This window comes from Labrus bergylta, chromosome 17 (assembly GCF_963930695.1).
Source record: "Labrus bergylta chromosome 17, fLabBer1.1, whole genome shotgun sequence".
Lineage (NCBI taxonomy): Eukaryota > Metazoa > Chordata > Actinopteri > Labriformes > Labridae > Labrus > Labrus bergylta.
Genome location: NC_089211.1, coordinates 8771128 through 8795479, shown reverse-complemented (window position 1 = coordinate 8795479; position 24352 = coordinate 8771128). Strand labels below are relative to the sequence as shown.

At 44.2% G+C, this 24352-nt stretch overlaps 2 protein-coding genes across 7 annotated transcripts; one reads left to right on the top strand and one right to left on the bottom strand.

Annotated features, from left to right (window-relative positions):
- The first annotated feature begins 692 nt into the window (after positions 1-692).
- On the top strand, positions 693-11682 carry LOC109986328 (polypyrimidine tract-binding protein 3-like). Of its 6 annotated transcripts, XM_065965968.1 has the most exons (15): positions 739-818; positions 2154-2217; positions 4005-4087; positions 5268-5434; positions 5586-5729; positions 5884-6039; positions 6327-6437; positions 6690-6846; positions 7090-7149; positions 7231-7343; positions 7467-7500; positions 7650-7742; positions 7904-8126; positions 8225-8302; positions 8467-11682. In XM_065965968.1, exons 5-15 carry the CDS (start codon positions 5598-5600, stop codon positions 8597-8599), a joined length of 1290 nt encoding a protein of 429 aa, XP_065822040.1. In that variant the 5' UTR covers positions 739-818; positions 2154-2217; positions 4005-4087; positions 5268-5434; positions 5586-5597; the 3' UTR covers positions 8600-11682. The 6 variants fall into 6 exon arrangements, with proteins under 6 accessions (XP_065822044.1, XP_065822042.1, XP_020492595.2 ...); XM_020636939.3 differs by lacking the exon at positions 4005-4087 and having other exon boundaries at positions 702-818; XM_065965970.1 differs by lacking the exons at positions 2154-2217; positions 4005-4087 and having other exon boundaries at positions 697-818.
- An 83-nt stretch (positions 11683-11765) lies between these two features.
- ugcg (UDP-glucose ceramide glucosyltransferase) lies at positions 11766-20481 on the bottom strand. The gene is made up of 10 exons (XM_020636941.3): positions 20013-20481; positions 17056-17200; positions 15566-15668; positions 15343-15444; positions 15140-15252; positions 14861-15039; positions 14483-14569; positions 14116-14223; positions 13753-13831; positions 11766-13357 (listed from the first exon to the last, which is right to left on the bottom strand). The coding sequence occupies exons 1-10, from the start codon at positions 20108-20110 to the stop codon at positions 13187-13189; spliced, it is 1185 nt and encodes a 394-aa protein (XP_020492597.1). The 5' UTR covers positions 20111-20481; the 3' UTR covers positions 11766-13186.
- Positions 20482-24352: the final 3871 nt, after the last annotated feature.

Sequence of the window (24352 nt, the reverse complement as noted above, 5' to 3'; positions counted from 1 at the left end):
TTTGATCCAGCAGATGTCGCCCTTCGGCACCAGCATGAAACCAAAACAACTCGCAGTGCATTGTTGTGTTAGCATGCTAATGCTAGCGATGCTCGTATCTTTACACTGAATGTAAATTTACCCGAAATGAGCGTGATCTAGAAACACAGTTAAGCAGTGAGTACAGTATGTTATTCTTCTTTTCTCTAGTCCCTCAATTAAACAACTTTTATTCACGAGGGGAGGAGTCAGCCGGCCATCCGGGCGATGTAAACAAACTGAAAATATGACTCTGAAAACATCACAGACAGCGGGACTTGGGTGTTACACCCATTGTAGACAGTCATGACTCAGAGTTATTTTCAGAGGATATACTTGATTTATATTATATTTAAGTGTGAAAAATCCCATATAAAGCCTTTAAGCTTAACCATGCAGTCTTGAGAAATATGTTGTTGTTTTATTTTGATTGTCTTTAAATTCTAAGTGGTCTGTTTTATTTATTTTATAAAATATTATAACATCAAAAAATGACAAAGTTGTGGCCTGTTCGTGACACTGAGTAAAAATAAAAGGTGTTAAACTTATGAGTGTTGAGCTGTTTCATGAATTTTAACCGGTTATTGTTATTTATCGATCCCTCTGTTTCTCTGATCTGAGCTATGGATCTTAGGCGTGTCTGCAAGAGCCGCCATGTTTCCTCATGACGTCACCAAACGGGAAGTGAGCTCGTTGTTCTCCACGGTTTGCTGTCTGTGTGCGGAGCTGGAGGCTCGTGGACCAGAAGAACTCTTCATCCCCTCCTCCTCCTCCTCCTCTTCCTCGCGGATCATGGACGGGTGAGCGCGGGAAATACCTCCCGAACCTTTCCCGAACATTCCCCGTTTTCCCTCCTTCCTTACTCCCTCGCGTTTCCTTGGTGACTGAACCGCACCTGCGCGTGCCTCTGGCGTCAATCCCCACCTCCTGTTTGTTGTTGTTGTTGTTTACTTGTTTACTGTCACATTACCCGCCACTGAACCCCCTTTCTCACCCTTTTCATTTTCCCGCTCCTCACGCGCTGTTTGTCGCGTGTGCTTTGCCTTTTTCTGTTTTTGTTTTGGTCCGAAGTGATACGAAGAGTGACGATTCGGCGACGCGGTTTGATTGGCGGAAATGTCGCGATAACTGAGAGTAGACAGAGAGTATAGTGTTTATATTATTAAAATACGTTTATTTTATGCTTTAATGCTCTTAAGGACATAACACTGATCAGACCGGTAACAGGGGTCTTTATGTTAATTATAGATAACATAATTAAACAAAATTTTCACATTTTATTCTTTCAGCTCATCATGTTTCCTACAAAAGTGATCATAGATGATTTAGTCACCTGAATCCAAGGTCGTGAACATGTTCATTACACCGCTACTCCTCCATTCCACCTGATTTTAAACAATACAGAGTACCAAAGCTTTCAAAACACATCTTTTTCATGAGACAGGAGAGCAGGGGCGTGTCCAGACTTTAATAACTGGGGCGGCCCACCTGGGGCACGGACTCATGGAGGGGTGGCCTGAAGTTTGTGGACACACACACACAAATAAGTGTAATTTTTTTATCCCCCACTTATTATATGTACTTATAGGAAACAAAGTTTGGCAACATATACATCTTCTCAGTTTGATTCTTTTGGGACTTGAAAACAAAGATTTGCAAAGTCACAATTTAGGTTGGCATCACATCTGGGATCCGGATCTGAGTACGCTTGACCCCAAAGTCCGGTTCATTTGATCAGTGTGAAGACAAACATACTGTGCCTGAGTCCGCTTGAAGAGGTGGTCTCAGACACGATTCATTTGTCGAGTACGGTCAGGCTCAAACAAGGAAGTGAACTGCTATATGACGTAATCTTAAAGGAAGAATATGCAACTTTTTGATCCAGTAGATGTCGCACTTGAGCACCAGCATAAAACCAAAACAACTCGTGCTGCATTGCTGTGTTAGCATGCTAATGCTAGAGATCTTTATTATGCTCGTATCTTCACACTGCATGTAAATTTACCCGAAATGACCGTGATCTAGAAACGCTTAGGTGACATTCAAATAAGCAGTACAGTATGTTATTCTTAACATCAGCTGATTTTCTGTCTGAACACGCCTCAGTATCAAACTCTGTGTTTGTGTTTCTGCAGAAATCAGAGTTCACGTCCTCTTTCAGCGGCTCGGAGAATATGAGCACGTCCAACCTGTCCACAGGTGAGCCCCGTCGCTCTGTCCCGAGCTCCACAGTCAGTATCTGTGTTTATGTGTACAACACTCCTTCAATCAGGTTATAGTCATTGTTGGATTCAAGCGTCACCGTTTACATGTGGCCAAATAAAACGATCCGATTAAGACGTGGATCAAACATTTCATCAGAATAAAATCCTTCTGACACGCTCGGAGCTTCCTGTCCGTCTAATCTCCCTGAAACAGTAGAAGAAGAATGTGACTGATATTTGTTCTTCGTGTTTCTGTCAGTCAAGTTTTTCTCATCGCACTGAGATTTATTTCCATCAGAAGTCAAACACTCCCTCAGCTGTGGGCGGAGCCAGAGTGTGAGTGTGGAGGGAGCAGGATCTTCAGACATGCTCAGTGAGAATAGTTTCACCTAAAGCAGGGCGAAGTGATCGGACCAGGCGTGTACATTATATATATCTGAAAGACGATCGGCATAAACCACCACAAGACGGATTTCTGTCTGAATGAGCCGGATCAGATCGGTCTCTTTCGACTGACGTGTTCACACGAAGAATTTTTATTCAGATTTTTAGTGTGAACACAGCTGGTGACAAAGCTCGCTACGATACCTGGATGTTAAACTTTATGGTATTTTAACAATACCTGTTTGATAAAACAGCTACAGAAACAGAACTCCTGAGCCCACTATATCTGCAACTTTCTTGTTTTTAATAATTAAACACTGCCCTCAAACTCCTGCACATGGACTTAATAGCACATTGTGTGGACAGCTTTTGTACATGTGTGAGGAGCTGGAGAGGAACGAGGTTGCTCTCTCCCTTTTGGTGAAAAATGTGACTGCAGATCTGAAGTTTTTAAAATCGTATCAATCTTAAAATAACACAGATTCTCCATCACCAAACAATTTGAATACCTTGCCCTGAAGCTTGAATTCTCCCATGGCCTATCTCTCACAATTATAGGTTGTTATAGACCTCCCTCTGCCTCCCCTGAAGCCCTAGCCTCTCTTGCATCTTGCATGACCGGGTTTAATTCCAGTGAGCTTCTTTTGGTTGGTGATTTAAATCTTGACTGGTTGACTGCCTCGTCTGATAATCTAAAAGTTATCTGTGACTCACTAAATTTAACTCAGTTGATCAGTTCCTCAACTTGGCCCAATACTAAAAACCCATCAAAATCTTCCTTACTTGACCTTATGTTAACAAACGCTCCCCACAAGTACACGGATACAGGTGTGTTTGCAAATGACCTGAGTGATCATTGTACCATTGCAGCTACAAGAAACTCCAAGCTTCCAAAGTCAAAGCCCAATATTATATGCAAAAGAGATGTTAAAAACTTTTGCATCTCCGCTTTTATGTACGATTTAGCTGCCTTTGAGTGGAGTAGAGTTGCTCTATTTGATGATGTAGAGCTGGCTCTTTAATACTTTTATGATGAATTCTGACGTATTGTCAATAAACATGCTCCTTTTCGAAAATTTAGGGTAAAGGGCCAGAAAAATCCCTGGTTTTCCTCTGAAATTGGAAACCTCATCAAAGAGAGAGACATTGCTTGGGCCAGGGCTCGGAAAACAAAGCTTATAAATAAATGTCCTTCCCTTATTAAGAGTGCTAAGTCTGACTTCTACTTACATGAATCCATAAAAAATATAAATGGCCCTAAAAAGATTTGGCAAGTCATAAAAACTTCTTCAAATCATGTGACAACTAATGACTTACCAAGTTCTTTAATTACTCAATCTGGTACACTGTCTGATAAGACAGACATACTAAATTGTTTTAATGATCATTTTATTTCAGCTGGATCCTTGTTTGAGTCACTAACCCCTGAACTGACAAATGCTGGTCTGGCTAGTGTTAACACACCCTTGACTCCGCAGGCTGTGAGTGGACCCATCACTTGCTTGTTTGAGTTTACGTCTGTATCTGTCACTGAGGTAAACAATGCACTAAAGAGGCTGGACACAAGTAAAGCAGCAGGACCTGATAAAATTGGCTGCTGATTTTATTGCTGAGCCTCTCTCACATATTTTTAACCTGAGTCTTACCAGCAACAAAATCTGGAAGTCTGCCTTTGTTCTCTCCCTGTTAAAAAGGGGGTGAACCCACAAATGTAAATAACTATAGACTAATTTCTAAATTGTGTATTTTAGCTAAAATGTTTGAGAGGATCATCAGTGACCAACTAAAGGAATTTTTAGAATCAAATGATATTTTATCTCCTCTCCAATCTGGCTTTACAAAACAGCACAGCACTGTTACAGCTGGGCTGAAGGTCCTAAATGATTTAATTGAAGCTCTGGACAGCAAAAGATATTGTGTCGCTCTTTTTATTGATCTTTCAAAAGCATTTGACACAGTAGACCACAACCTGCTGATTCAAGCCTTACATCACACTGGCTTATCTAAACATGCAGCTGCCTGGTTTGCCAACTATCTATCCAACAGAACACAATGTGTTCAGGTGGCTGGAACTACCTCTTCTTTTCTGGACATTACTAAAGGGGTGCCCCAAGGTTCAGTGCTGGGACCCATTTTATTTTCAATCTATATAAACAGTCTCTGTAATAACTTGTCAAATGCAATGTATAATTTTTATGCAGACGACACCATTATTTATTGCTGTTCAACCTCACTCACCCAGGCTTTTGAGTTTTTACAAGCTGCTTTTAATGTTATCCAGTCTCGTTTATATGATCTTAAATTGGTTTTAAACACAGATAAAACAGATAAGAAGCTTTCATTTAAAGCTCATCAATAATCTGGTCACTAAACTTCGCATGAAGCTTGGGTTCTTTTTTAGAAATAGAACCTGCTTCTCTCTCAGGGTCAGAAAGAAATTAGTGACAGCGACCTTCTTGCCGATTCTTGATTATGGGGACCTGCTTTATTTGAGTGAGTCATACAAATGTCTGAAGTCCTTGGACACTATTTTTCATTCGGCACTGAGATTTGTCACTGACTGTAGTCGTCTCACCCACCATTTTGAATTGTATTTAAAATAAAGGTTAATAATAAATTGTACTGAGAAGTTTTGAAGTCGCCTTTTCTGTCCCTTCACAGTGGATGGCACTGATAGGCTGTGTGTTTCTGAGCGCGCTCAGTGTGTCCCATCTCGGGTTCTTCACTTGCGTCAGCTTCCGCCTGACGTCTCTGAACAGGAAGTGCTAGCTCTGGCGCTTCCTTTCGGCCGAGTTAGTAAGCTGATAACGTTAAAGGCCAAAAACCAGGTAACTGTTTTCAGGCTAATAGCTAACTGCTAAGAGCTAACGGCTAACTGCTAACACACAGACACCACATGATGAAATCACCTTCAGTTCATCACTGTTATAACAGTTATTTTTTGTGTTAAATATATAAAATGTTAAATATTGTTTTCAGGCATTTGTAGAAATGGCGTCGGATGAAGCTTCTGTTGCCATGGTGAACTACTACACTTCGGCCCCACCCACCGTCAGGAACCAGCCAATCTTCATTCAGTACTCAAACCACCGCGAGCTCAAGACCGACAATCTGACCAATCAGGTGAGGAGCAGCAGCAGCTGCCCCGCCCACATCATAATTTTGTTAATCAACATTTTTTATTGAAAATAAAATCCTTTAATTCTTAACGTATTAAAATATTTCTTTACCTGTCATTGTGCATTTAATGAAGTCAGCTTGGTTTGTTTGTTGACAGAGGGTGGCGATGCAGGCCATCAGTGCAGCAGCATTGCATCCTGGGAATATGGCATCAGGAGGAGAGGGGCGGGGCTTAATTTTTGGTCAGAGTCCCGTCCTGAGAATCATCGTTGAGAATCTATTTTACCCGGTGACCCTGGAGGTCCTGCAGCAGGTCGCTCATATTTACATTCTTTATTGTTGTGTTCTAGATCTTTTTTGTTTTATTTACATGTTTACGATACATGAGACCTCAAAACCACATCACACATCGTGACCATCTACTATATAGAAGGCAGACTCACCGATGCTCCACCTGCATGTCGACAGCAGCCACAATCTACACATCTGTCAGACCACCACGGCAGCCACAATCTACACATCTGTCAGACCACCACAGCGAATAACTGTGTGTCATCGTTGTGTTATAGTTCTGTGTGTTTCTCTGTGTTGTCGTTTCAGATCTTCAGTAAGTTCGGCTCTGTGTTAAAAATCATCACGTTCACCAAAAACAATCAGTTCCAGGCTCTGCTACAGTTCAGCGATGCCGTGCACGCTCATCACGCCAAGGCTGTGAGTAACTGCACGCGCACACACACACACATATACTGTCTCACTGGTTTACTTTAATGGTCAAGTATCAAGGAGCTGTCTTAATATCACAAAGACATTGGCAACATTTTGAGAAGTGGGCGGAGCTGGCAAGGAGCGAGCAGTGTGCAGGAGTTTGTATTTCTCTGGTAATTAAATTACCCAGCTCCAGTCCAGACTCTGTGCTGAAGCTGTGAACCAATCAAACGTCAGCTGTGTCTTCATGTCTTTCAGTCTCTGGAGGGTCAAAACATCTATAACGGCTGCTGCACGCTGAGGATCGACTTCTCCAAACTGAGCGCGCTCAACGTGAAGTACAACAACGACAAGAGCCGAGACTTCACCCGCACCGACCTCCCCACGGGAGAGCTCGACCCCGCCGCAGCGTTCGGTGAGAGTGGCCAGTGCTAATGCTAATGCTAACACCTTTCAGTGTTACTGAACTGCTGTAAGGTAGGGGCGTCTAAATAACTGTGTGTGTGTGTGTGTGTGTGTGTGTGTGTGTGTGTGTGTGTGTGTGTGTGTGTGTGTGTGTGTGTGTGTGTGTGTGTGTGTGTGTGTGTGTGTGTGTGTGTGTGTGTGTGTGTGTGTGTGTGTGTGTGTGTGTGTGTGTGTGTGTGTGTGTGTGTTACAGGTGTAGCTCTGCCTCCGTACGGAGCCGCAGCGTTCCCACCCACCTTCCACCAACACACAGGTGACACCAACAAACCAGAGACACATTAACACACACTTCATTCGTCGCTGTCTCTGTTGTTAATAAAGTTTTCTCTCTCAGGTCTGGCGATGGCGCCCGTCCACGGCTCGTTGGTGTCTCCTCCTCGTGTCTCCCTGCAGGTGGCGCCTCCCGGTGTCCACTCTGTGCTGCTGGTGTCCAACCTGAACCCAGAGGTCAGAGTTCACACACACACACACACACACACACACACACACACACACACACACACACACACACACACAGTAGCCGACCAATCAGAGCACGGCTCTTTGACCTAACTTGGTTTGTCTCTGCAGAGCGTGTCTCCTCATGGCCTCTTCATCCTGTTCGGTGAGAATCTTGGATTATTTACAAACTTTAACTCTTAAATCTGGCGTCAGAGAATCAAACGATGAATAAAGACGATAAGATCAATAATTAAAAAAATGTGTGTGTGTGTGTGTGTGTGTGTGTGTGTGTGTGTGTGTGTGTGTTTCCAGGTGTTTACGGGGACGTTCAGCGGGTGAAGATTCTCTTCAATAAGAAGGAGAACGCTCTCGTTCAGATGAGCGATGCCACTCAGGCTCAACTTGGTGTGACACGTTTTCATGCTTTTATTGTGAAATCTTTACTCCAACTGTGTGTCAGAGAAACAATAAGAGACTTTTATTTTTAAAATCTAAAACAGAAGTGAATGTTTGAACAGCAGATTCACGATGACTTGACAGAGATTTATCTTGTTGTTTTTTTACAGCGATGAGTCACCTGAACGGCCAGCGTCTCCATGGTAACGTGATCAGGGTGATGCTGTCCAAACACCCCGTGGTGCAGCTACCCCGCGGGGGGGCGGGGCAAGAAGAGCAGGTGCTGACCCGAGACTTCTCAGGCTCCGCCCTCCACCGCTTCAAAAAACCCGGATCCAAAAACTTTAACAACATCTTCCCTCCATCCGCGACACTTCACCTCTCCAACATCCCGTAAGATTCACCTGACCCGCCGTCCACGCCAGCCGCCTCCACGTTTTTCATTTCTTCTCATTTGGATTAATTCTAATATGTCTGTTTTCTCCTCGCAGCTCGTCGGTCAGCGAGGACGTGTTGAAGGATTTATTTTGCTCCAGTGGATTCACAGTGAAAGCCTTCAAGTTTTTCCAGTGAGTAACACTAAACCTATGACTATCAAAAAGAAACCGAGTCACTGACCGAATTACAGACAGTCACTGACCGAGTCCCAGACTCACTGACCGACAGAGTCTTTGACTGATTCACTGACTGAGTTACTGAGTCACTAACCGAGTCACTGACTCCTCCCTTACAGGAAGGACAGGAAGATGGCTCTGATCCAGCTCGCATCTGTAGAGGAAGCCATTGAGGCTCTGATTGCCCTGCACGACCACCAACTTGACCACAACCAGCACCTCCGAGTCTCTTTCTCCAAGTCCACCATCTGACCCCCAGTCCTCTGAAGAGTCCACCAACTGACCCCATTCCTTCTCCCAAGTTCTTCATCTGGCCCCGAGTCCTCCTCCAAGTAGACCATCTGACCCCGAGTCCTACTCCAAGTGGACCACCTGACCCAAAGTCCTTTTTCAAGTCTGACATCAGACGCCGGTCCTCTACCGAATTCATCATTTGACCCCAAGTAATCAAGGTACCTTTCCCAAGTCCACCATCTGACCCTGAGTCCTTCTCTAAGTCCACTATCTGACCCGAGTCCTTCTGAGTCCAGGTCCAGTGGGAACAAACGGACCAATGGGAGCGCTCTCCATGCCTATGAACTCTCTGACATCACAGTGACGGATGATGACACTCAGCGTGGGGGGCGTTTCCTTGGCGACACAGGTTACAGAGCACATTCCTGAGCTGACCCGGTGGTGCATTGTGGGTAGTGGAGTCCAGCAGGGAGTTAAAGTGAAGTGAACTTTTTCTGTTACAGAACGGGAAGCAGAAAAAAACCTTTTTCACATTTTCAGAACTTTTCAAGCAATTTTTTTTTTTTTCTTGACGTTTTTAAAGAGACGCGGCGTGGAGTGACATTCTGAAAACTCTGAAGTTTTTTTATTTTCACAAAGAAAACAATTATCAGATTTCTTTTAACTGTTTTTATTTAAACAGCGTTTTTCACAAACGTTAGAAAAACAAACGTGTGAATCATTTTAAAATATTGTTGATTTTTATGTGGTTATTCTTTTATTCAGAACGTTTTCGAACCTCAGCGACGTCGACGTGCCTTCGCCATCGGCACCTCCTCCTGCTGTCTGTCGGACTGAAGTCTTTTTATTTCTTTTTCATGAGCTGTTGTTGAATTTTCTGTTTCTGCTAAACTCTTTCTGTGCCTTATTTTTCTGGATTCTTCTGCCGGTGGTTTCTCGGTTTGTTGGTTATTTAATCATGTATGTATTTATACTGTACAAACACACAGTGATGTTAAGCCCCGCCCCTACCTGAACGTATGTGTGTGTGTGCGTGTGTGTGTGTGTGTGTGTGTGTGTGTGCGTGTGTGTGTGCGTGCGTGCGTGCGTGCGTGCGCGTGCGTGCGTGCGTGCGCGCGCGCTGTGATTACTTTTTCTTATTCCAATCAAACATGTTTTTTTTTTCATTTAAAATAACTTTAAATTTTGGTCTGATGTTTTGTTTTAAAAGAGGAAGTAAGCCACTAAAAACAGGAAGTCTGCCTTCTGACCTCTGACCTTCTGTTTGAATCGTGCAGAGCGTAAACAGGGCTTGTTGATTAATTTATTCTTAAGAGTTAAGACGTGAAGAAAACTCGTGTTTGACCCTTCTAGGCATCCGTAGAAAACAAAAACAAATTATTTGATGCATTTTTTTCTCTAAATTATTTAAAACATCAAAACATTTGATCAGGTTGACCTGACGTCAGGGCTCAGTCTTCAAGTCTTGGTTCTTTAAAAAGTGGGCGGGTTCAGACAAAACCAAAGTTTTTGTGCCTTTTAATTGGACCAATTCCTTCTTCAATATGACATCACTTCCTGTTTAAAAGGCTTTCCGAATGTTGTTTACTTGTTGCAGGATTTGAGAGCATCTCCTCGTTCTGAACGTGAAACATTGGATGTTTTTACGTCTTTCAATGTTTAAAGGAACAAAAGTTAATCTTGAAGTCGACCTGTTCTGATCTCCGCTTTAAACTCACATCGAGCGTCACAAAATGGATGCTCAAACTGAGGGCGCACTCACACTCGCCAGCTCCCTTACGAAACATGACCCCCCCCCCCTGACCTGCACTCACACTGCTCCAGGACTAACCGGGTCTGAGCGTGTAGCGCTGCCAGGACGTTTGCTTTATTATTTACACTTTTTGAGCACTTCAAGAGAGACGATGAAAACCAACGCACTCAGGAATAGTTCTGATGGTTCGATTGATTCACAGCGTGCACAGAGTGAAACTCCACCTTAACTTTTCTGTCCACTAGCGGCCGCAGCCTGTATGATAGCAGCACGGTGGATTAGCTCTGGTCCAGGTTCTGGTCCAGAACATGACGAACTCTTCACAGACTTTGGGGCGAATTCCGAGTCGTTCTGTTCAGTGACGTCCCACTAACACTCTGGGATTTCTGGATAATGGACGCAGGGATCAATTATACTTCATGTCCACGTTGTGTTCCCGTGCTCGTGAGCGACCATACCGTGTACCAAGCACTGCCATCAGTGCTCGAGCCCTCGCACTCCACAGACGAACTTGACTATGGGGGTCAAACAGGCTTGGGCACGTTACGGCTTGTCTAGTGTGAGTGCGCCCTGAAGGTAAACGTACATCAAGTTATCCCAGGATGAATCTGCAGAGGGCGCTAAACGCCTTGTTCTGCTAATCACGCCCCAGACGGCTTCAAGCCTCTCCGCAGGGCGCTGAAACCTCTTAGAGGACGCTCTCCTCCCCTCTCTACAAGGAACACGTTGAGTAACGATTACTCAAATACCCGAGATGGTTACTTTTTAACACAAAGTGTTAAACAAAGTCAAAGACTTTGACGACCTCTGATGACCTCCTGTATGATGCTGACCTGTTATGTGTTAAAGGAACTCCTTCTGATTGGTCAGCTCTCTGGAAGCCTCTAAGAGGGGCAGAACGCTGCAGGGCTGCCAAGGGAGGGCTGCTCTCCATAGCTGGGTAACACGTGAACATATTAACGTTACATGTTTTATTTAAAGTCACATTCACTCTGAACGTTTGTTTCATTTGAACGATTTGACTCTAAAAGACCGACGTGAGAAATATTTGAACTCTTTCTGGAGTTTTATGGAAACATTAAAATTTTAATGTTTTAATTTATTTCAGATTCATGTTGAAAGTTTTTTATTCTTTTCGATCTGAATGTATCGTTTAGTTTTTGATGCTGATGAATGTAAACTTGTGGTGCATTGTGGGAGCAGCTGGGACCTTTAATATTATAATCGTCATGAATATTTTTCATATTGTATCAGTGCATGAAGGGGTCTGTTTGGTAACTTTTATTCTTAAAGTGTGACAGGAAGTTGTAGCATGACTCACTGAATAAATTAATCACTTTACAACCAATCACTGTGCTCAGTTTCTACAAGCCCCACCCACCGTCCTTCCTCTCAGCGAATCAGAGACTCTGACATTTTCTACAAACAGACTCGGTTTGAAAGGATAAAACTTTATTGTTCCTGTGCGGACACAATCCTTAGCTGTGATTGGTCGGTTCGCAGACTACAGCAGATAAACGGCATTAAAAAAACAAAACGAATCCTACAGATCTTATTGGACGACGGAGACAGGGGCTCGTCCGACTCAGCGCTGATGTCATCAACCAAACCTCCTGAAGCTATGCTAACAGCTAAAGGCTAACAGTAGAGCAACACAGCTTAAAAAACACGAAACACATGGATACACACACTCGCGCACACACACACACACACTGTACAGCGTTCAGACTAAACAACAAAATGTTCAGAAATGTGGGTTATTGTTTTTTTTTTTGGTCCTGTGATTGATTGATTGTTTGGTGAAATGTTTGGACCATTAAACGTCAGAATACTAATTTGTTCAGTGCTTGCTGTGCTGACGGCGGGACGATAAAAAGGAATATATAAAACAGTTTGACAAAGATTCTCCGATCTGATTGGCAGATTTATTTTTTCACAGTTTGTTTGGAAACTCAACGTTCGAATGCTTTTATTTTGAAGGGACAAGAAAGTTCATGAAGTTTTATTTTTTAAATATTATGAAAATATCCTTCAAAATAAAATGACAAAGGGAAGATGATTGATGTTTGTTTTTAAATCAGAAGAGTTTTTTTTATTCAGGGATGATGTTTTTACCGTTCAGATTTTCTAAAATTTAATTTAATAAAATCCTGAAATCGGACACCGCCTCTGGATTTTTAAAACTCAAAAATATTTCTGAAAAAGTTATTAAATTAACTTAAAAAACGTCACTTTATCTGACACATTTTAAAACCATCGGCGTGACTTGAGAGTCTTTCAATGTTAATGAGGCAAGGTCGTGGCCGTCACGTAAACGTTTGTCCGACTCGTCGCCACTCTTCACGTTTCATCCGATTATTATTTCATATTTTTAAATCATATTTATGTCCATAAAAAAAAAAAAAACTTCACAAACTTCAAACATTAACATTGAGGCGACAGCCAATCAGGAGAGAGGAGTTTGACTCCTCCCTCCTGATTGGTTGATTGGATTTCTCTGGCAGCCGGGTGATGAACTGATCAAAGATCAGACGATTCAGTGCGATGCATCACTCCCTCACATTTTTTCTCTTGTTTATTTTTTTCCTCTTCTTCCCTGCACTCTCATTGGCTTGTTCTGGCATCATTTAGTTTTAGCACCAAAAGGAACATAAATAGTTACACACACATGTACACACACACACACATGTACACACACACACACACACACACACACACACACACACACTCTTCAGTATTCCTCAAAAAACAGGAACAAACATCAGTCTCTCTCTCTCTCTCTCTCTCTCTCTCCTCTATCTCTCATGAGGAGGAGGAGGAGGAGGTGGAGGGGCAGCAGGTTGCCATGGTAACTAGACGTCGAGGATCTCCTCGGCGGTGCCTCCGCAGCGCAGACGGTAGCGTCCGGTCCTCCAGCTGATGGTGGGGTCCCACAGAGCGGAGAGGAAGATCTGCACCGCCATCGATTCCCTGATGAACCACGCCACGGCGAAGTCCAGCTTCGAGAAACAGAGGGGTCCGCCCTGCACGATGATGTCATCGATCAGTAACCAATGAGACACAGAGCCACAAAAACCTGCTGTTCACCCGTGTGAGGATTTACAGGCCTGCTTGCTGATTACAGTGTAAGCTAACATTATTTTTTAGGGTAAAATGGGTCGTCATGACAACAGATTTTTTAACTTTGATATGATTCTAGTAAAAATCAGACGATATCGAAAACCCGAAATAGAAGTCCTTCATTTATTATTTTGATGATCAAAATTTGCAGGCAATTTTCTGCACACGGACTAAAATTGCACAAAAACTTTTTCAACTTTTATTAAAGTGGGAGGAGCTCTTTGTTCTTATTATTTTGAATCAGAGAGATAACAACATATATTTAGATTTATTCTTTTACTGCAGCGGGATGAGTTACCTGCACTCCGGTCAGCTGGATGTAGTCAAATATAAACCAGGCCAAACAGTGACACATGAAGAAGACCATCATGTCCCACCTGTAACACACACACACACACACACACACACACACACACACACACACACACACACACACACACACACACACACACACACACACACACACACACACACACACACACACACACACACACACACACACACACACACACACACACACACACACACACACACACACACACACACACACACACACACACACCGTCAGAAAGGCATATACAGGCCACAGCGCACTGAAATCAGGATATGATGTTTACATGCACAAACACAAAACAGGATACTTAAAAAATGTAAAGTGTACCTGAACACATAATGAGCGGCCCAGCCAATGATGAGGCTGGCAAGGAAGCACTCGGACACAGGCTCCAGCACCGTGCCCGGCAGCATGTTTATTCTCAGCTTCGTCCACCTGCCAAAACAAAAACAGTTTAGAAACATTTTAACACATGTGTCACTTTAAGAAACATCTATGATGAGTGTGTGTCACTTTAAGAAACATCTATGACGCTTAATTTAGACACTTGTGATATTTGTAGAGATGATGACATCACAGATAATTTACTTTAAAAACAAAACGTAAATGTGACTAATTAGATTAAAATGATTGTAGACAGAAGGAATTATACTAAAAGAGAAACAGCCAATTAGATAAAGAGTTGAGAGATCACCTGATCATGCGGGACTGAAATTGGCCAATAGAGTACGACCCCGAATTCTGCATCGCCACCTGTGTCGCCATGGAGAACTTCCATCCTCTAAGGAGACAAACCATCACATTTCAATCAATTTACGTTTCTTATGTTTAAACCAGCAGCAGCGAACATGCTAACCTGTCAACTTTAGCTTTAGCCATGAAGTTACCCTTTGCAAATGCTAACCTGTCAGCTTTAGCGTTAACCTTGAAGTTACCCTTTGCAAATGCTAAAATGCTAACCTGTCAGCTTTAGCTTTAGCCATGAAGTTACCCTTTGCAGATGCTAAAATGCTAACTTGTCAGCTTTAGTTTTAGCCATGAAGTTACCCTTTACTAATGCTAAAATGCTAACCTGTCAGCGATTGCTTTAGCCATGAAATAATCCTCTGCGATGTACTGAGCGAAGGCGACCAACCCTCCAGCTTGATCCAACACATCCTTTCTCATCAGACATGACATCCCTGTCACACACTTTATCCCCGTCACATTAGCCGAAATGTATGAGCGAGGGTGGGACGTCCCAAAATACACCTAAAAACAAGTTAGAATTAGCATCTGTTAGCATCAAAAGAGCTTAAAAAAAGAATAGCATTTTATAGGCCTGATTTAACGTGGCCTTAGCATTGGTTACCTGCTCGAGCGTGGCAGCAAAGCCTTGGCGGTCGGCAACATATGGCAACCCATGGACCAATCCCACCTTCTCCGTCATCTGATTGGTCATATCTGTCAGGGTGTCTGGTTTCACTGGGATACGCACACACAGAGGTAGCATTAGCGATGATGTCGTATGTGTATGAGAGTCTTAAGCTTGTGGTTAAATGTAGGTGTACTGACCTCTGATGCCGCTGTCACAGATCCAGACCAGGCCATATTTGGCGCCTTCGTACCCCGGCATCAGGTTGTTGATCTTAGGGTTGATTCCAACTTTCTTGCCCCCTGAGTATCAAAGATCAACACATTTTTGCTGTGGTATAAAACAGGTAATGTAAATCGTTTTATTTTTACCAGAATGGTAGCTGAGTTTAAAATTATGATATTGTGACATCGTTTTTCTCACCGATGAATAATCGAGCGTCTACGTTGGGATATTTGCCCAACAACTTTTTACAGACGTCAACAGCTGGATCATCTTGATCCTGAACGCACAGCAGGATCTCATACTGCAAAGCAAACAGAAGACATGTTTCAGGGAGCCCACTCTTATTGGTTAGTTGGTGGTGTTATTTGGATGGCTGTAAGGAGCAGTGTGTGGTAGTTGAATGGTAATCAGTAGTAAGATGGGTGTAATGAGCAGTTCATCACTGGTCTAGGGTTATTGGATGGAAGTTTGGACAGTCACATGGTGAGTTGATTATATTGATTGGCAACCGGATGGCAGTCTGAACCGTCAGCTAGTACACTGGGTCACTTTGGAGGCTAGTTGGGGAAGTTGAAAGTTGGTCAGGGACAGAAAAAGTCCCTGTCCTGGGCAATAAAGGGATAGTGTAGGCAGTCAAATGGCAGTCAGCAGAATACAAATGGCAGTGACGGCAATGAGATTAAAGAAAGTTCACAGTTGGATGGTAGTGAAGGGCAATCACAGGGTAAAGTAATAGTAGATCAAGATGTAAGATAATACCGCAGGGCAATCTGAAGAAGGTTGGGGCAAATGGACAGTGTGAGTGAGTAATGAAAGAACTCTCTAGGGTGGTTAAGATGATAGTCTAAAGCAAAGAAGACTGGGACATGATGGGTGGTAGTTTGGACTGTCAGAAGCAGAAGAGCCACTCTGATGGTAGTTGGGTACAGTCACATAAAAGTTCAGGATGGTAGTTCAGGGAAGTCTGGTGGTGGTTGGAAGGATGGCTGGGGCAGTAAAATGTTTTCATGGGCCAACCGGTGATAACAAGGCAGACAGATGTCCTGGTCAGCTGGGCATATGGGCTCTGGGATGGCAGTGGGGGCGTTAAAATGTTGGTCTGGTTACAGTTAAGGGTAATCGAATGGCAAATAAATGGCAGTCAGAGATAAGGTGAAAGTCAAGTCAAACGTGAATCAGGGACAGACCAATCACTATCTTTGGCAGTTGAGTGGGTGGTAGTTGTAGTCAGAGAAGACAATAATGTTAGTCAAGAGGGTATGATGGCAGCAGGTTCAGTAAAACTGAACTTCCCCTCAGGCAGTATTTATGATTCTGGGCAGTTATGGTGGTGTTGAGGGGTGTGAGGGGGCAGTTATGGTGGTGTTGAGGGGTGATAGGGGGCAGTTATGGTGGTGTTGAGGGGTGTGAGGGGGCAGTTATGGTGGTGTTGAGGGGTGAGAGGGGGCAGTTATGGTGGTGTTGAGGGGTGTGAGGGGGCAGTTATGGTGGTGTTGAGGGGTGTGAGGGGGCAGTTATGGTGGTGTTGAGGGGTGTGAGGGGGCAGTTATGGTGGTGTTGAGGGGTGTGAGGGGGCAGTTATGGTGGTGTTGAGGGGTGTGAGGGGGCAGTTATGGTGGTGTTGAGGGGTGTGAGGGGGCAGTTATGGTGGTGTTGAGGGGTGGTTATGTGGGGGCAGTTAGTGTCACCTTGGGGTAATCCAGAGTGAAAAACGTCTCCAGGTTGGAGATGAGGTTTGGGTCTACGCCCTTCAGAGGCTTCAGCAGAGAAACTCCTGCGAGCTGCATGAACGGCTGTTTGACCTCCGACCTTTTCTTGTGGAGGTGGAGACGCCTGAGACGGACACAGAGGTCAGAGGTCAGCGGCAGTTACATTAGGACAACACCAAACATTGTGATAAAGAGCAGCATCTGAAGACTGATTGAAAAAGGTTGAGGACTGTTGGTTCAAACAGCAAACGGACAGTAATAATGTCTTATTATGATGTCACAGCAGTGTGTTTGTTTATGAACAATAAAGTCATTCTTTAATAAAGGGAAGATTAAGATTTATCACGTGTAGGTTTAGTTCGGAGTCAGACTAATCATTCTTATCCTGAAGTATCGCCTACTTCTCTGGTTGGCTACGGTCCTGCAGCAGTTTTGCATCGATGCAATGAAACATTTTGATGGTTATCTGGTCGTTCATTAAAGTTAACTTAATTTAAACATTCAAACATAACAATCCCAGCTTTGCCTTAAAGGCTTCACTTCCTGCTCATCATAAGACCCGGCTTATCCTTAGACCACGAGCGTTAAGAGGGAATCCGAAAGGACCAATCAGTGAGATGTGTAGTGAGTGAAATGATAAAGTGATCTTACTATATGATCAGACATTAAGGAAACATGTTATGTTGAAGTGCTGGCTTCTCTGACAACAATGCAGCAGCCAGTATGTCCTCCTTCTAACTTTAGATTCTGGTCCTGAATGATCTGGATTTGTCTGGACCAGAGAAGGTAGGCGGTTTTAAGGCACCCCCACACGGCCGTTTTGGACGCCCCTCGGTTTGCCAGATATGAGAGCAGTTATCAGGTCAAACCAACAGGTGTTGCAGCGGGTAAGAGAAGTGGTTCAGATAGAAGTGATTGTATCCGACCTAAAAAGCCTCTGCATGTTTCTAATAAGCTCCACGAGCAGAAACGTGCTCAAACTAGGATCAATATTGGAGATGCTTTTGAAAAATGTAGAGAGGTGAGAACACAAAAAGGTTTACAGACCGATGCAGAGCTGGATAAACACTGAAGTGTGTCCACCACATGGTGACCTGTGTGAGCATGGACTCTAGAGAGGAGGGAGGGAGACAGCTCTCTACAATGTTTAGAATTTAGACTGCAGTACCCATTTTAAACACTAGGGGTCAGAGTTACATACTGCTCCTTTAATATCTCAGCCTTTACTTATTTATTATGATACTGATGTAGAAAATAACTCCCAGCAAAGGCCCAAACTATTGGACAACAATTAAAAACTATTAAAGTACTTTGTTGTTTGATGTAAACTTCCCTCCAGTTTCTTAAATGTGAGAATTTGCTGATTTTCTTAATTTCTGAAAGACAAACGGGCGACATGTCGAGTAGAATCACCTCTTATGACCCACAATGAACATAAACAGAACGATAGAAACTATGTAATGCTCTGTGCCCTGTTCTACCAGCTGAGTGTAAGTTATTTCTGAAGTTGTGATATGAAGTCCAAACTAAATCTTACATTGAAACTAGAAATGCTCTAATTAAAGTTGTTTGGTTACCAGGAAGACACAAGGTTTGTGTTAGCTAGTAGAGTCCATACGCACAGCTGGACGTCTGTGATCACACAGACTCTCTTTGTGCTCAAAAAAGGACTCTCGACCTGCAAGACTTAACCTCTTCATGTGTTTGTTATTATTTCAATGTTCAGTCACCGACTCTCAGAAGTTAGCCCACATAAATCTGTGTCTCTTACAAAGACCTGGGAAAGTCTGAGGGTCCTTGAAAGGTCCTGGAAACTTCAGAAAATCCTTTAATCTCTTAAAGTCCCAAAGAGAGTTACATAAATGTTTTTAAACCTGGGAAACAAACGGAATATCCAGAGAAGGAGGAGAAAGACGTGACTGAATGCCCCAAAATCATATCTCTTTAATGATTTCAGGCCATATTCTCTGCTGTTCAAAGATCCAAAGGTTTGATTCAGTGAAGATCAGCCAAACTGATCTCTCTGTTGAACCTGTTTGGTGTGGCAACCTTAAACCAGACCACATGGTTATACAATACTTAAAATGTCAAACCTAGGGGAAAGAGAGAGACAGGGAAACTCCATGTTGCCCCATCACCTTTCAGCTTCCTTAACTTGTCTTCACCTGGCATCTTTCCAAAATGTGCCACTTTTAAGCTTTGATTGATGATTTATATATCTGTTAAATGATTTTGAACAATGATTCCTCTTCACTTATATCTCTTTGTTCTAATAGTAGTAATTCGTTTTTAGTATGTTTAAATCGTTGAGAGCTGGTGTTAGGAGCCAGGAGGACCAACCCTGAAACTCGTTCAAAACATTGAATTTAAGAAGATTGACTCTTTCTATATGAGAGATAGATAATGCCGAAATGATGAGCAGACTTAAAAAAAAAATTTTTTTAGCAACAAAGCCCGGCGAGATCAACAGCGCAGACCGAAACATTGTTAAATCAGCTGTTTTTTAAACGGGATTCAGCGTCAACAAGAGGAAGCAGGAAACTAATTTAAATGCCGAGGCTAACAAACCGTGACGGAACAGAGTCAGACGTGAGATCGTAATTTACATCACATCGATATAAACCTCCAGACTCGTCATAAACCGAACCAGCTGGATGATTTCATTATTAATCGATTACATTTCCCCATCAGATGAACACTTATCTCAAGCTAGCAGAGCTAACCGGCTAGCGGTTAACCAGGAAAACGCCCAACAGAGAACCGTCCAGACCCGGTTCCTCTGCTGTCACACACAGAGCCCCGCTAAAAACAACTAAACATGTTTTATTGTTAAATATTCAAATCAGTTACGAAGAAAACACGTTGAATGAATGATGCAAAAGGCAGGAAACAGACGCGGCGCACAGTTAGCATCAGTTAGCCTAGCGGGGACTTACACATAGATGATGGACATGAAGTGCATCAACCACAGCACGAAGAACAGGATGAAGCCGAACACGGCCAGGCCCTGCAGGGCGAGCTCCAGCACCGACATCACGACCAGCGGGAGCTGCCGGGGCTGGAGGCCGGCGGGGGGAGGGGGGGTCACACAAGCTCGGGATACGGTCCACCAGAAGACCGGCCTCGGAGAGCAACGAACGGGAGGATCGGGGTGTCAGGATCGGACTCTCGATGCAGCGAGCACGGCTTGTTGAGGCTGGAGGTCCCGTGACAGATGACAGCGGAGAGGAGCGTCAGGAAGCAGCCCGGGTCAGGAGCTCCAGGGACGGGGACACAGGTACCGGCCTCGGCCTGGTGGTGTCCGGGTCACGGTGCGGGCTTCAGGGGGTTTGACAGTCAGCAGACCGGCCGAAGGTCAGCTGACCAATCGGGGGGAGAGGCGGGCGGAACCAGCGCTGGTAGAAACCATAGACTGTAAAACCACGATACTTCCGGTTACACTTCAAAATAAAAGTTCCATGTCAAATAACCAGGTTATACTCAACTACAGTTTTGGATTTGTCATTATTTTGTATTTCTTATTTAGGTTTGACCTTTTGTTTTCAATTCTAGTTTAGTTTAAAAAATGTTTAATTTGTTTGTCTCTGTAACAATGGTTGTCTCCTCGCTCTTCCTCACAGTGTGTCTCCTCACTCCTCCTCACAGTGTGTCTCCTCACTCCTTGCCTCCTCACGCCTCCTCAAAGTGTGTCTCCTCACTCCTCCTCACTGTGTGTCTCCTCACTCTTCCTCACAGGGTGTCTCCTCAGTCCTTGTCTCCTCACTCTTCCTCACAGTGTGTCTCCTCACTCCTCGTCTCCTCACTCTTCCTCACGGTTTATCTCCTCACTCCTCGTCTCCTCGCTCTTCCTCACAGTGTGTCTCCTCACTCCTCGTCTCCTCACTCTTCCTCACGGTTTATCTCCTCACTCCTCGTCTCCTCGCTCTTCCTCACAGTGTGTCTCCTCACTCTTCCTCACAGTGTGTCTCCTCACTCTTCCTCACGGTTTATCTCCTCACTCCTCGTCTCCTCGCTCTTCCTCACAGTGTGTCTCTTCACTCCTTGTCTCCTCACTCCTCCTCACAGTTTGTCTCCTCCTCACAGTTTATCTCCTCACTCCTCGTCTCCTCACTCTTTCTCTTTGTGTGAATACAACCTCTGGATATTTACAGACAGCAGACACGTTATAACACAGCAGCTCATTGTTCCTTTGGTTTCTTTAGACTTTCATTGATAAGGTTGGTTCCTCAGATCCCTTGAATTAATCATGTAGATAAAAAATCATGTAGAGTGAGGAGACACACTCTGAGGAGGAGGCACACTGTGAGGAGGGAATAGACAAACTGTGAGGAGGAGACACACTGTGAGGAGGGAGGAGACACACTGTGAGGAGGGAGGAGACACACTGTGAGGAGGAATGAACTGATCAGAGAATTTGAATTGATCTCATTCAACATTCTGAGTTTCAAAATAAAACCTGGGGCCGTATCCACAAAGAGTCGCTCCTCGTGACCAAATTTCATGACGTTTTCTCAGAATTTCCCCTTCAAGTTAAAACTAGTAAAAAATAAAAGTAATGCAAAGAACATCTTAGTCCTGTGAGGAGGAGAGAGGAGACAAACTGTGAGGAGGAGACACACTGTGAGGAGTGAGGAGACAAACTGTGAGGAGGAGACACACTGTGAGGAGGAGTGAGGAGACAACTGTGAGGAGTGAGGAGACACACTGTGAGGAGGAGACACACTGTGAGGAGGGAGGGGACAAACTGAGGAGGAGACAACTGTGAGGAGTGAGGAGACAAACTGTTAGGGGGAGACACACTGTGAGGAGGAGACACACTGTGAGGAGTGAGGAGACACACTGTTAGGGGGAGTGAGGAGACAACTGTGAGGAGGAGTGAGGAGACACACTGTTAGGGGGAGTGAGGAGACACACTGTGAGGAGGAGTGAGGAGACACACTGTGAGGAGGAGTGAGGAGACACACTGTGAGGAGGAGTGAGGAGACAACTGTGAGGTGTAGGGAGGAGACAAGCTGTGAGGAGGAGTGAGGAGACACACTGTGAGGAGGAGTGAGGAGACACACTGTTAGGGGGAGTGAGGAGACACACTGTGAGGAGGAGTGAGGAGACACACTGTGAGGAGGAGTGAGGAGACAACTGTGAGGTGTAGGGAGGAGACAAGCTGTGAGGAGGAGACAAACTGTGAGGGGGAGACAAACTGTGAGGAGGAGACACACTGTGAGGAGGAGTGAGGAGACAAACTGTGAGGAGGAGACACACTGTGAGGAGGAGTGAGGAGACAAACTGTGAGGAGGAGACACACTGTGAGCAGGAGACACACTGTGAGGAGGAGTGAGGAGACAACTGTGAGGAGGAGACACACTGTGAGGAAGAGGGAGGAGACACACTGTGAGGAGTTAGGAGACAAACTGTGAGAAGGAGTGAGGAGACACACTGTGAGGAGTTAGGAGACAAACTGTGAGAAGGAGTGAGGAGACACACTGTGAGGAGGAGTGAGGAGACACACTGTGATGAGGAGTGAGGAGACACACTGTGAGGAGAGAGGAGACACACTGTGAGGAGTGAGGAGACACACTGTGATGAGAGAGGAGACACACTTTGAGGAGTGAGGAGACACACTGTGATGAGGAGACACACTGTGATGAGAGAGGAGACACACTGTGAGGAGTGAGGAGACACACTGTAAGTAGGAGTGAGAAGACACACTGTGAGGAGGAGTTAGGAGACAAACTGTGAGAAGGAGTGAGGAGACACACTGTTAGGGGGAGTGAGGAGACAACTGTGAGGAGGAGTGAGGAGACACACTGTGATGAGAGAGGAGACACACTGTGAGGAGTGAGGAGACACACTGTGAGGAGGAGCGAGGAGACACACTGTGATGAGGAGACACACTGTGATGAGAGAGGAGACACACTGTGAGGAGTGAGGAGACTACGATACCCAACCTGATTTTCAGATAATAAACTGAAACTGGATTGATAGTGGATTTACCTGCTAAGCTCCGCCCATACAGGTGAGTCAGAGGTTGTTTAATAGCTCATGTTTCCATGACCTGATTAAAATGATTAAACGCCTGAACAGGTGTATAATGAGTTAATATGATGATGTCACTGTATTTTTATTCAACTGTAGTTTTGTAGTCCATACCAGACTAAACAAGACTCCAAGTGACCAAGACAAGACCAAGACATCTAGGGTTTAAGACCGAGGCAAGACCAAGAGCAAGACCAAGGCAGGGCGAGACAGAGGCAAGACCAAGACATTTAGGGTTTAAGACCGAGGCAAGACCAAGACCAAGACCAAGGCAGGGCGAGACAGAGGCAAGACCAAGACCATAAATATCTCTGAAAAAAATCTCTTTCAGAAAGAGGCGTTTTCCTTCTACGTGAGATGAGCCGATCACTGGAGGTCTAGGGCTTGTCACAATTCAACTTTTGTTGATAAAATTCATCCCTGCCTCCCCCTGAAGAAGTACATGAAGAACTAAACATGACCCGAAAACAGCTGCAGGTCGTTTTGACCCAAATACTGAAAATATCATATTTTTGAACATCAAGCTGTGAAACTCAAATCTAAAGGAGTGTTAGTAACACTGTCCTGCGGGTTCTCGTCTTTAAATCCAGTTTGGTTTTGAAGAGGTACAAAAAGTTTACGATGGAAAGTTTTTAAAAGGCAGAGATTAACAAAATGTAATGTTCGATTCTTCAGACTTTCATTATATTTTTTAAAATCACTTAACAGATCCTTTCCTTCGTCATAGAAGTTATCGTGTGTCATAATGTTTGTAACCCTGAACCTCCCGCTCTGTTACCTGGTACAGAAGATCTCAGGGGATTTGAGCTTTTATTTGAATAAAAACCCTATTTTAAAGAGAGGGTCAAATGTCAGATATTAAAATCCACCTCCTAATGTTTCTAATAATATGTGTCTCTAGTCTGTCTACAAACCCCCCAATGATGAGAAAAGTCCATCCTCTCCGTCCTGTGCCTGCTCCACTTTTCAGAAAATGTGTGCTTAAACAGGCCATTTGGAGATTTTCCCTTCATGACATCACAAAGGGCAGTAACCCCTCCCCAGGTGGGTGACACTCCCACAGCTAGGTGTTTGTTCTGCCCTCTGAGTCTGCCTTCTCACTGTAAACAATAGGACATGGAGAGAGAAATCCTGAGACACCCAAAGCCCTTCCAGAGAGGGAGTGTGGTCAGACACAGCTCATTTACATATTTAAAGGTACAGACACAGAAACAGCCTGTTCTGAGCATGGCTGAAATAGAGG

Excerpts from the sequence above, each read along its gene's own strand:
- LOC109986328 (XM_020636939.3), top strand. The coding sequence starts at position 2,193 with ATGAGCACGTCCAACCTGTCCACAG. Across the intron at positions 6,847-7,089 it reads CGACCCCGCCGCAGCGTTCG|GTGTAGCTCTGCCTCCGTAC; the intron begins GTGAGAGTGGCC and ends TGTGTGTTACAG. Across the intron at positions 8,127-8,224 it reads CTTCACCTCTCCAACATCCC|CTCGTCGGTCAGCGAGGACG; the intron begins GTAAGATTCACC and ends TTCTCCTCGCAG.
- ugcg (XM_020636941.3), bottom strand. The coding sequence starts at position 20,110 with ATGTCGGTGCTGGAGCTCGCCCTGCAGGGCCTGGCCGTGTTCGGCTTC. Across the intron at positions 17,201-20,012 it reads TTCATGTCCATCATCTATGT|GCGTCTCCACCTCCACAAGA; the intron begins GTAAGTCCCCGC and ends TGTCCGTCTCAG. Across the intron at positions 14,224-14,482 it reads TTTCAGTCCCGCATGATCAG|GTGGACGAAGCTGAGAATAA; the intron begins GTGATCTCTCAA and ends TTGTTTTGGCAG.